We start from the raw sequence: 12,523 nt of genomic DNA, 5'->3' as shown, positions 1-12,523 counted from the left end.
TAAAATAAAAGATAGAACTGTCTTGTGTTAATAGTCTTTGTGGATTATTCTAAACACACTGTCCTCCAGTACTTTGGTTTGGTTTTTTTTTTTTTTTTTTTGGCACGGGGTACCAGGAATTAAACTCAGGACCTCCCGCTTGCCCGGCAAGCACTGTACCACTGAGCTAAATCCCCAGTGCTCCTCCAGTACTTAAATGATGATCTTATTTTATTGTAGGGGATCTGAGTTCTAAACAGCTTACTTCAGATTAGGATTTTAGAGCCCAACTCATTAAAAATCAGCGATCCACAGCTCCTTCTTGATAGCTTCCCCTCCTAGATGGTTCCTGTGGTCATGTGGCCTCTTGGCCCTTAACAAATTGTGGGTGGCTCAGGTGAGAGACCCTGTAATTAAGCCACATCTTTTGCCTCTTTAATAACATTGGAGACTGACAGCATCATTTTACAAGGGGACAGGAGAAATATATAATTTAGTGTCCTTTTCCTGAGCCAGTATACACAGATACATGTAAAATCTTGCACACTGCAGATGGAAAAAGTCATCTGTTGTCTTACCTATTGTGTGATGTAAGCTGTCCTGGAATAAAAGGATCCAAAATTGGAGACTCTTTGGACACATGTTCAGTTTTCTCGGGGGGTTTCACATCCTACCTTTCCTTGAGAAGGGGACATCTACACTGGGGGAAATGAGCTGGCTCAGTTTATGAGACAAACAGGCCCTGGCCACCATCACAGATCTCACCTTTTGCCCAGGCTGGAAACCCAGGCAAGTTCTCAACTCATCTGTGCTTCACATTGGCTCAGGCGTTCCAAGATTCTCTGAGTAGGCTCTTCCCTTCACATTGCCCACTTGGACAAGGCCAGCACCATCTGAGCCATGTCCTCCTCCTGGACTCCATTCATGCTGACCAGTTCCCAGATGATTAATCCCCTTCATGTACACTGATGGCCTTACTTGTCCTATCTTGACTCCATAGCTTCTGCATGTATATCTGTGTTCTTTCCATCAGACTGTTTCCATGGCATGTTACAGCCCCATCTGTGGGTTCTTAACGTGGAGTCCATGTATGGAATGTAAGTGGTTATGTGAGGGTCTTAAAATAGAATATGAGAGAGACAGACAGACAGATTGAGCTAGGAGAGGGGTCATTGGCATTTACAGAATTATTTAAGAGGATCTCCAGACTCCCAGACTGAAGAACTTTGTTCCAGTTATGTCCTTTCCCTTACATAAGCAGCATCTTACTTGTCCACCCTAGTGAACTGCTCTTGGGGACTCTGCTCACAGGTCTGCAACCTCCCTTCAAGTCCCTTCCTCCATGTCCCCATGGTACAGCCTACCTAGTGTACTCCTAGCTAAGATTTAACAGCTTGTTAGCATGCCCATTTCCCCCACCAGACTAGAGCCCCTGAGTACATACTGTGTCTCCCTGCGCTGCCCCCAGCTCTGCCTGGTGCCTCATTGAATTTGGCTCAGCACTTGGACCAGGAGACTAGGAAAGGTTCACTGTGAAAGGCCCTCGACAGTGGTCCCTTCTCAGTGGGGTGAGCACTACCCTTGCCTCAATACCAGGTTTTTACTAGGACCTGGGCGGACACTGACTGTCCCTCTGGTATAGTGGCAGGCACTTCTAAGAGGTTGACAGCCCACTTGTGAAGCACCCACATGGAAGATCATAGTTGCATCTGCTGTGGGAACTCAATAGATACCATATATAATGATTTTTAAATTGCCTCTCAACAAATTTTGAGCTGTGTCTCTTCTTTCTTTTCCTTTCAGATTGATGCACTGAGTAAAAGAAGCAAAGAAGCTGAAGCAGCCTTCTTGAATGTCTACAAGAGATTAATTGATGTTCCAGGTAAACAGGGCCCTTGTGAGCTCACCTTCAGGGCACCATGTCTGCTGAGACACTGGGGCTCAGGCTTGTTCTTCTCAGCTTTCCTTAGGGAAATGGCCCTCAGAGCAACTCCCTCCAAGAAACCAACGAGTCCAGGGAACACAAATTTTCCAAAACCCAGACTTTTAGGCATGGAAATTCAACGTGTCTGTTAGAGTAGTCACATGATCTCTAGTTGATGCTTTGTAAATACAGAAACCTAAATCACCTGAGCTACACTGCAGAGTACTACACATAGCAGAGAAGATGTGTGGGTACCACTTGCAAAGCACTCTTGGGCTATTGATGCCACCCTTCAATAGCCTTCAGGAATGTCAGGATATTCAGGAATACCCTGAATGTCAGAATATTCCTGACAGAAATGTCACTGATAGGACAGTAGAGTGCCTCACTCCCCTCTTGACTCATCCAGGATTAGGGACCTTAAGATAAGACTTTCAGTTAAGTGATAAAACTGATAGTTGTTTTAGCTATAACTAAGCATGAGGGCTGTTTTTGCTTTTAAAGGAACTAAAGAATTAAAACTTAAGAAATGTTTATTAAGCAGTCCAGGAGACAGTAACTTCCAAGTCCTTATTTTAGAAAAGTGGGACAGATTTTAGAGTACCTGGGCCCCACTCGTCCTGTTTGTCATTCTTTTGCTCCCAGATGACTTAGAATCTATAAGGGGTCACAGACACGGTCACCTGAGCCTCACCTCAGTTCTGGAAAGACTTTGATCAGATTAAGAAAGTTACATTGGTGTCGTCCTTTGCTAACCATGAAACCAGGTTACTACCACCCTTCTATCCCCTCCTGTTGGAGTTGCATGTTTGCCTATGTCAATAAATCTCTGAACATCACTGATACTATTAGAGCTACCATAGCAAAGCAGAAACAGGTCTCCTCTCTATCTGTATGTGTTCTCTAATTCAAATCTACATGGGCTTTGCTGAGCCTTCTTGGAACTGAGATTCATAGGAGCTACATCAAGCCAGGGACAAGAGAAAATACTTTAGACAGTGGGGAGATCCAGAATCTCTGGCCATGTACTTGTTATGAGGTCTTGATCATCTTCCTTCTCCTTTTGGATCTGTTCCCTCATTTGTAAAATGGAACAGAGTGGAGGAATGGTCTAAATAGTGGAGAATGGTTTTCTTTGTTCTAAGTCTTAGGGGCTTACCCAGCTCTTGGTTCTACATTCTAGCCTTAGGATTTTTTGCAAGAATTTGTATTTGACTAGTGATTTCCTGAAGACTGACCAAAGCGCACAAGGATGCTCCCTGGATGTAAATAAGTTATTTGGTACACAGGATACAGTGTTTCTCAGCTGTCAGCAGTGTGGACATCACTCATATTTTCTTACATGTGAGGTGGTCTCTGAGAATTTTGTTTGTGAACTGCGTCATATCCATACTGACTCAAGGGTTGAAGAATTTACAGGGAAAGTAGAGCCTGGCCTTTGATAAGCACAACTTTCTATTTCCAAAGAGTTAATTCTTTATGTTGGCTCCTCCTTTCAGGAGGGTTCTATTTCCTCTGTTCCTAGCACCTCCTGACAACGTGGGATCTCAGGTGTGTTCCAGCAGAGAGCTCAATACCTGTCATGTTGGTGACTTGGTTGAAGAGGAGCTGGCTTATTTCTCTTTGCTAAAGACAGAGAGCCTTGAGCTGCTGTTTTCTAAATAACCAATACTCTCTTTTCAAAAAGTCAACTCCATACCAGGGTTTCTCCATTATGAACTTTCCTAACTAGGTAACCTTTTAATAAGTTGTTAGGTTTCCTTTTCTGCAATTATTTTTTGAGTCTTAATTTTCTGTAGAATGCAAAAAGACAATTTTTCCATATCAGTGTTCTTGTTTGAGCAAACGTTGTTCACATACACAGACAAATTTTACAGAATTTTTATCATAACATGGGTATGTATTTATATTCTGCTTTTTTTACTTAACATTTTACCATAGCGTTTATCCTATCTTAATGAATCATTCTAGGCTGCAGAATTAAAAGTTGACAATTTAAATTTAAGATAGTGCAAGTAAATAAGATTTAATGTTTTCTATGATAATAAAGTCAATCAAAACACATCTATATTCCACATAAGTGACATCTGTGTATGGCTTCCCAGGTATTTCTTACAAATGCTGTGGTCTGACATAAATAACAAGTTACTTAAGAATCAGGAAGGGTGCTCCAAGCACTCCCCCTGTATTTTGAAGTCTGATTATTGCTCAGATGAAGTAATCCTGTGGTGGAGGCTTACAGGAAGGCTCTGGTCAATATCACTGCATTTACTGACAACCACACAGCTGGGCGCAGGTTAGGTTGCCTACACTGTCTGTGCTTCAGGCTTTAATCCTGAGGAATCCAGAAGCACTCATGGGTGTGTTAAGGGCTCCTGGTTGCAAGAGACAGCAGCTCACACTATCTCTGGAAGCTGGAGGAAGCCAGCAGGTATTCCAGCTATGTGCCACATGGCTCAGCTCCAAGAGCTCAGGGAGAGTAGGCAGCCACCCACAGAAGAGGTGGAGATGTGTCCCACCAAGACTGAAATCAGCAAAAACCTGACTGAACCTGCCCCACCCGCCATGGCTTCCTGAGATTTCATTTACCCATGCATGTTCTTCTTTCTTGTCTGTTAATCCTGCTGCAGAACACACTCCTCAAGGACAGCATTTTGCCTTATTGCTCTATATCCAGCACATGGCAAGTGTGATGTGCTGAATGACTGAACCAATCATTGACCCAAAATCTCCCTTTCCCAAGTCTCCAGAAGCAGCATTCTAAAGGATTACCCTGGAGACTGGCAGCTTTCTCTCTGCTCTGGTTCTCACTCCCAGGAGCCAGCCTGCATGTTCAGCTGCCCCCAGCACTTTCTTGCTGGGATTGCTGAATGGGTACCCACCAATGTCGTGGAAACTGTCTTTTCCCTGCATCCCTGCTTTTAGCAAGCAGTACCCCCTCTCTACCAATTGTTTATGCCAGGGCATGTGGTCACCAAGACCTTCCCATCCCACCTTGTGCATGTTCTTCCATCCTACTTTTCTCCATCCTGGTTCCTGCCCTCCATTCCATGGCTGAGGAGAACACACAAGTCTTCCTGTTCTCCAGCATACCCGCTATGCTGCAGGAAGCTAGACTGCCTTCTTGCCACAGGCCTGCCCTGCCCTTCCACATCTGCCTTCCGTATCAGTTGATCAGTTGGTCTCTTTCCCTCTGTCTCTCTCTCTCTCTCTCTGTCTCTGTCTCTCTGTCTCTCTGTCGCACATATACATAAACACAGGCATGCACACCCCAAGCCTAGTACATTGTGTTCACTTTGTTATAACTACAATCGTGCTCTGCAGCACAACATTTGGTTGACAGACCACATATCTAACAGTTAATTACTCTGTCTCCTAGTGATGTGTTACCTTTTTTTGTTTGTGTATACATGCTCTACGGTGTATACAAACTTTGAAGACACATTTCTCAGGATATCCAGGGTAGATGGGTAACTAACTGTATTTGGTAACTATTCTTTCTGGCAGATAGAATTGTCCCTAATCAGTTCTTAGTGTCTGCCCCAGTGCCTGCCATGTAGCAGAAAGGCCATATATATTTGTCAAATGGATTCCTAAATTAATGGATCAAATTATTTCTTCCAAACACACTCTGAGTTTCTTTGATTTGGTCTTTAATTGTTCACATGGAACGGTACTCCTGAGATTGATGCATCCCATTGAGAGTGAGGACCCCAAAGCATTAGGAGCATTAGACAGTGTTAATTGCAAGAGAACAGAATTATCTTTCATTGCGTTGTAGCAGTTTAATGGCTCTCTGAACTCTCATTTTGCTTTGGTGTCACTCCATAAAGATTTACATGCCTGCATAGGCATTTACACAGCACTTAGCATGCAGGGTCTGTCCAACCAGCACCCACACTTTTGCGGCCTTCACTTTTGGAGCCAGCACTTAACGTCTATCCAGCATCTGTACTTGGTATAACAGCTGTCTTAGGCCTGAGTGTGGGATCTCTTTCTGCTGTGGCCCATCTGCATCCCACCATTTCTCCCATGGGCTGATTTGGCTTGTCCAAGAGAGAAAACTGAGCCATACTGGCTCCTCCCTATTCATCTTCCACATCTCAAATCCCAGAATTTCCAGAATCATCTTCATGTCAAAGACAGTGACTACCCATTTGAATACATATAGTGAAGACCTCATAGTTCTGACCTTTGTCACTTGCCACCAGATTACTTCTCATTCCTTAGTCAATTTTCAGAGTATTTCCACTTTTTAGTCTCCTTAAACCCTAACATGTTCTTCCAATCTGCTGTGACCTTCATCTCCTTGGTAATGCTGTTCACTGCTGAGACCTCCACACATCCCTACCATGTGTCCAGAACAGGGCTATGTCCTGTTGGATTCCTGCTTTCATGAGCCTTATTCTGGTGGGCATATGAGCATTATCAGGTCATTATATAAATAAATACTGAGTTCAAGATGTGATAAATGTGACCAGCAAAGCCCTCCAGGCAGTGAGCATATAAAAAATAAGGAAGATTGTGCAGGGCCAAGGACAGCTGCCCTGGGGTATGCACCCACTGAGGTGGAGTGCACACACAGAAGGCAGGTTATGCCTGAATAGAGCCCAGCCCTGGGCTTATGGCCAACAGAAGAGGGCCCTGGGATAACCACGTCCCACAGCATCCAGACCATGGCACTCATCACAGTCGCTATTAGTAATCCTGCTGAGTAGGGGGCCCTGCACCAGGGCAGAAGACCATCTTGCTACAGGGCCAGATGAGGGCCTGTTCAATTCCTTGAGTATTTCTGGATGTTTCATAACAGAGAAACCCGTCCCAGTTTTAAGCGGGGACATGGTGTAAGCTAATTGGTGTTTGGAAAGGTCATCCAACTGCACTGGACATCCAACTGCACTGGATTGAAAGGACAATGTGGGGATCAGCAGGCAAGGAGAGATGGGACACTTGGTTTAGGTGACAGAAGTAAAGTTGGAGAGAAGTAGATGGATCCCAGCTGTGTTTAGCAGGGTGAAGAACTTGACTTGGGTGAGACAAGACTGGGAAGGAAGTTAAGGAAGAGTGGGAAGACTATCTCAGGACTCTACTAATGCAGTATCAGGGGGCTGGGGATTTAGCTCAGGCGGCAAAGCACCTGCCTGGCAAGCGCAAGGTCGTGAGTTCGGTTCCCGGTACCGGAGAAAAACCAAAAAAAAAAAAAAAAAAAAAAAGCAGTATCAGTACCTCTTCTAGAAAACAGTGGTTGTTTACCTGGTTCTACCTTGTTAACAAAATTTAAAGGAAGACCAACAAAATTTTGGAGAATGAGCGTCCCATTCCTACTTCTGTTTTCATCCTTCATCATGCTGGTTGAATGTGACCTTTGCCACCCCTGCCCACACCATATCTTCAAAGGGTAGTTCTGCTTTTAGATTCACAAGTGAGTTACAGTTTTGTACTGTGAATTTAGGTAGCTTCATCTGTCCATTTCATTCAGGCAGAATTTATATCATAATGTGTATGATCAATATATAGGGATGAGCTCAAACTTACCAATATTTAATTTTTTTATTTTAATGCACTTCTAATTGACATTTGTATTTATTAATTTCCTAATGATTAGCTTAGTGAAATAAAACATTACAACTGTCCGCCAACATCATGACCTGATAGGGTTGCTGGGTGTGGAGAGGCCCCTAGAAAGTCCCCTGCAGCAGCCTCATTGATCAGGAAGTCAGTGTCCTCCTGCACTAGGCTCTTGTCTGTAGGTGAGGGCAGAACTCAGCAACTGTCAATATCAGTGACCCTGAGTGTGCAAAGAAGGGTCTGGAGTGTGCCATCTACTAAGTGGCAGTGTGTAGTGTACCAGCCCCAGTGGCGGCCAAGCTATGGAACATGAGCCACAGCAGCTGTTTTTATCATTGAAATTCTGTTACTGTGTTTTTCTTTTAAGACAAAAGATGTTAATGTATGAGTTATTTTTTCTAAACTAAAACCTCAGAATTCAGATTTCCTTGAAGTGTTGGCACTATGTATAGTGCCAACATAAATAAATGGGTTTGGGGTTGTAGTTTGGGCACTCAGCCTCTGTAAGGTTTACCATCACTGCCTTAGAGCATGCACCCCAAAGGATACCAGTACAAATATGACTTTTCTCCTGTCCTTCCTCCAGTGGACCCATCCTTATGCCCCACATGTGTACCATATCACACCTTTCTGCCCAGTGGCAGGAGAAAGTATACAGTACTTTTAAGAAGATATTCTATAATATCTTCCCTGTCATAAGAAATAAATATCTTTGCTCTTAAAGTATGACTGTCAGATAGCTAGAAATATTTCAGAATGACCTTTTTTTAAAGGCTCTTGAAAAACTGGAATTTTACTGGGTTCTGAGCAAAATTATGATGGTATGCATAATCTGCCAGTCATTAACCTTGCGTGGGTGACTTGCTCTTGCTTCTTGATATTTTCAGATATTTTACAATGAGTATGTATTTATTTCTACAATTGAGAGGGGGTCTGCATAAATCAGTAAAATAATCAGTTTGCAATCTAAGTTTCTGAATAGCCTTTATTAATATATTACATACAGATAAGGGCATAGTCATTTGACTTTTTGTGGAGTCCTTATAAATTTGTATAAATCACTACTGTGACATTTTTGTCCCAGAAGCATCTCAGTAACACTATTTTTTAAAGAGTCCCTAGATAGGAGAAAAAGACATCAAATGGGTGGAGCCACCACCCACACATTGGTGCTGCAGAACTTGTCTGCTTGGGATGCAAAGTTCCTTGGGAGAATCTCTTAACAAGTTGCCTGCTACCTCTTGCCTCTACCTGTGGCCCTTTGTAAGAACTGCATTTTGCTCCTTGTTCACATGTGTTTTAGTTCCTATAGACACAGACCCTTCAGGTAGAGTCAGTGTCGGTAAGGGCTTATTTTAAGATTTAAGTCTTAGGAAGCACATTACCAGTGATATAAAATATTCATTGACTCATGAAACACAGCTCAAACCCAAGGTGTCATAACTGACTTGTCTTGCTTGACTTCTACAGGAGACTGGCCTGTGACTATGAAAAGTAGATGTTCGTAGATTTTTCACAAGCCCTAAGAGAGAACTGGCTAAAGAGTCCACTTGTGGGCCATTCTGTTTCTAGAACTGCCCCAAGATGCCTCTGTTCCTGGATGCCCCCGGCAGATGTTTCCATTTGAATTTAGGAAAACCTCTTCCCCAGGGATTGTCCCCCGTCAACCTAGTATCTGAGGATCTGGAAGCAAAGTGGAATGTTGTTCTTTTTCAAAAATCTTCTCTGCTGTTCTTCCACAAGAATAAAACAGCAGTCTGGTCCTTTATATATCTGTTGCTTTCTGGCAACAGACACATTACAGGTTAAAATTAGAAAACTTTTCATTCTTTTACTTCCCTGTGTGCTCCGTCCTTAGGATCCCATAGTATGACTCCTAGGAAAAGATGATGAATCTTATTATTTGATTAGAAATACCCTTTGGTTTTCATGCCAAGATTTTGATGAATATGGTACTTGGTAGCATTGTCAAAGGCCGTTCCAGCCTGATCCTGGAAGGCTACTCCACGCCATGTATTCCAGGTATCCTGGTGTTGGCACATCAGACCAGTACCCAGGCCTCTCCAGAGAGCACTCCGTGACTTGAGTGGCCCGAGACAGCAGGAGCCCCTCTACAAATGTCTAGTTTGCCTTCATAAGTCATTTTCTTTCACATTATTAAGAATCTGCCACAGGCACCAAAACAGGACAGAAATGGGATGCAGGGCTATAGCTTCGAAGCACAGCCCTCTGGGTGGCAAATAGATTGTGAGCTAACTCCTGCCTCTCGGGTTTTCTGGCCTGGCGCTAGTGCTGAAGCTACTTCAGGCAGCAAGGGACAGTTTTTCTTGGGCCAACACTTGGGAAACTGGAAACCAGGCAGGAGGCAGCTTCATCCTCCTTGACCAGATAAGCAAACAAATCTGGGCCCTGATTGTCCTCTGCATCTTGTGCTCAGCGTGTTCAAAGGTGCGGAACTGACTGTAAACATTCTAAAGACACAAAACTGTGAGGTGGGCATTGTGTCCTCTGCCACTAGCTTCTGTTCACTGCTCTCAATGTCAGGGCGTTTCCTCAGAATCCCTGCTGCTCGGGCCCTCAGGGCACTGGAGTGCAAGAACTCCCCCGCATGTGACTCTGGGATTCCTTCCTTGAGTGCTTGCTTGCATGTGGAGGTGCGTAGTCTCATTCCCCCTTTGCCATGACCGGGGTGGTCCTGGCACGCTGGGTATCTAGACAGCTTTTCATCAGTCGCTCATCAGCATGCTAATTGCTGTATGACTAATTATGCCCTGAATTCCAGTTGATTTTCTTAATGAGACAGCTGGGTTAATTATGTAATCGTATGATTACATTAGCCTAGAGTGCCCTGGCGAAAAGTAGCGTCTGCCATGCTGTGATGTCATTGCCTGGATGGTGCTCACAAGGGGCACATTCATCCCGGGGCTGGTGGCAGGGGATAGTCACGTCCCCCGCAGAGCTCTCTGCGCAAACATGGGGGCCTTGGGTTTATTAAGATGGGGTGTTTCAGCCCTTACAATATGAAGCAAAGCCACTCACTACAAGCCTGTCTGCCACCCTCCTGCATGCACACCCAGACCTGGTTATATCTGAAGCTGGCTTGCCACCTTCACTAGCACTCCCGGAAGCCCAGCAGTGTGGAAGCCCAGCTCTGGCCTCTTCCAGGACCTCCCAGCACCAAGACGTTTGGGTTTTCACCAGGCACACCAATACTTTTGTCTAATGATCCAATACCAAACCAGTGTGTATGTTACATTCCCCAGAGGACCAGAGTGAGTGAGTTTTAGGACAGTGTAGAGACAAGCTGAGGCTGACCCCAAACTTATGTCCCATGGTGCCTCACATGTGTACTGTGTCGCACCTTCTTCCTGCCCTGAGCTCTAAGGAGCCTCCAGTGTCACTGAGGAAAAACATGTATGACATCTTGCAGTTCCTGCCCCTCTCTGCTCCAGGACAAGCAGAGTTCCCTAGAGGGGTGGCCCTGCCTGCTGGTTCCATGCTCTACCTATTCTCTGTTCTCTTCCCCTTCCAATGTTCAGCCTTTGTCTCCACTTACATTCTCCCTTAGGTGACTTTGCCTTGTCTCCACTTACATTCTCCCTTAGGTGACTTCTAAAACCCTATCTATAGGAGAACAGTTGACACATGCTCCTGAGCCCTCCTGGGACAGTGCAGTGCCACTCATTCACCTACTTTGTCCACATTTATAGGTGTCAGCCTGGATTCCTTTCTTCCCTCACACCTGAAAGTCAACCTGTCAGGAGGTCTTAGTGACCCAGCCTCCAGAAGGTGTTCTATATCACTTCAGCTGCCACTGCCCCTGCATCCATGCAAAGGTTATATGCCTGGGCTTGTACCTGCTACTGCCCACCCCCCTTAGCCTGGCAGCCAAACAGGACTGTCCGTGTCACTGGTCCCCATACTACTCACACATGAATAATTTTGAATCTGTAATCTCAGTATGTTCTTATTTCTCTATGTGATATGTATGTGTAGTTATAGTAGTGTATTAAATAATTGTTTGTCACAGTCAAAAAATAGAATGAAAGGTAGTGGTGAAGACTAAAAATAAATTTTATTTTATTAGCAATATAAGAAAACTTTTTGCTTTCCTAAAAGTTATGCATGCACGCACACATGGGATAACAGTGCTAGGGACAGGACCTCAAGCTTGCTAGTCAAGCACTCTGTTACTGAACTATGCCCCAGGCCCCCAAAATTATATTTGAAGTCAACTGTGTTGATATATAATTTGTATGCAATAAAACATACCCTTTTCAGTGTAGTTTGATAATGTGGCCACTCTCACAATCAAGATACAACGCAATTCTATCACCTTCAAGTTTCTTTACAATCCTAAACCCCAGCAACCAATCATCATTTTTTGTTACTGTAGGTAAGATTTGTCATTTCTGCATTTCACATAAATGAAATTGCTCAGTATATATAGGTGCTCCTCAACTCACAATGGAGTCATATCCCCATAAACCCATCACAAGTTGAAATTTTGTTAAGTTGAAAATGCATTAAATACACCTAAGCTACTGAGCAAGCCTCAGAGCACAGTAACACACAGTGTGCTGGAATCTTTGTTGCACCCCCCACCACCTGAATCTGCTGCCTGCAGCCACTACCCAGTATCACAGGAGAGGTTTCACTGAACATCATTAGCCTGGAAAAAGATTAAAATTCAAAATTTGAAGTACAGTTTCTATTAAATGCATAACCCTTTTGTACCATTGTAAAGTAAGAAAATAAATTGAACCATTATGGGTCAGGACTCTGCTTTCATAGGCGGCTTCCTTTCACTCTGCACAGTGCTTGCATATTCAACTGTGTCCATGGTCATTGTTGCTGAATGGTATTCTACTGTCTGGATATATAGCAGTTTTCTTACCCATTCACCACTTGATAGACTTTGGCTTGTTTCCAGTTTGTGGTTATGAAGAATAAACCTAATATAAAAATTCAGACAGTGGTTATGTGGATATATGTTTTCATGTCTTTTAGGCAAATATGTAAGACCAGGGAATAGCTGCACATTTAACTTGG

The 12,523-nt window shown here is 43.8% G+C and overlaps 1 protein-coding gene across 1 annotated transcript in view; it reads left to right on the top strand.

Annotated features, from left to right (window-relative positions):
• The window catches only part of Cux1 (cut-like homeobox 1), a gene marked incomplete in the record, with an annotated part of 344,274 nt that overhangs the window by 202,592 nt on the left and 129,159 nt on the right, over positions 1-12,523 (top strand). The window contains 1 exon segment of the mRNA XM_013520550.1: positions 1,783-1,861. Coding sequence (XP_013376004.1) covers positions 1,783-1,861 — 79 coding nt within the window.

This window comes from Chinchilla lanigera, unplaced genomic scaffold (genome assembly GCF_000276665.1).
Source record: "Chinchilla lanigera isolate Chin_1 unplaced genomic scaffold, ChiLan1.0 scaffold00055, whole genome shotgun sequence".
In the NCBI taxonomy this organism is placed as follows: Eukaryota; Metazoa; Chordata; class Mammalia; order Rodentia; family Chinchillidae; genus Chinchilla; species Chinchilla lanigera.
Note: the sequence above shows the minus strand (reverse complement) of the source record. Positions and strands in the feature narration are given on the sequence as shown.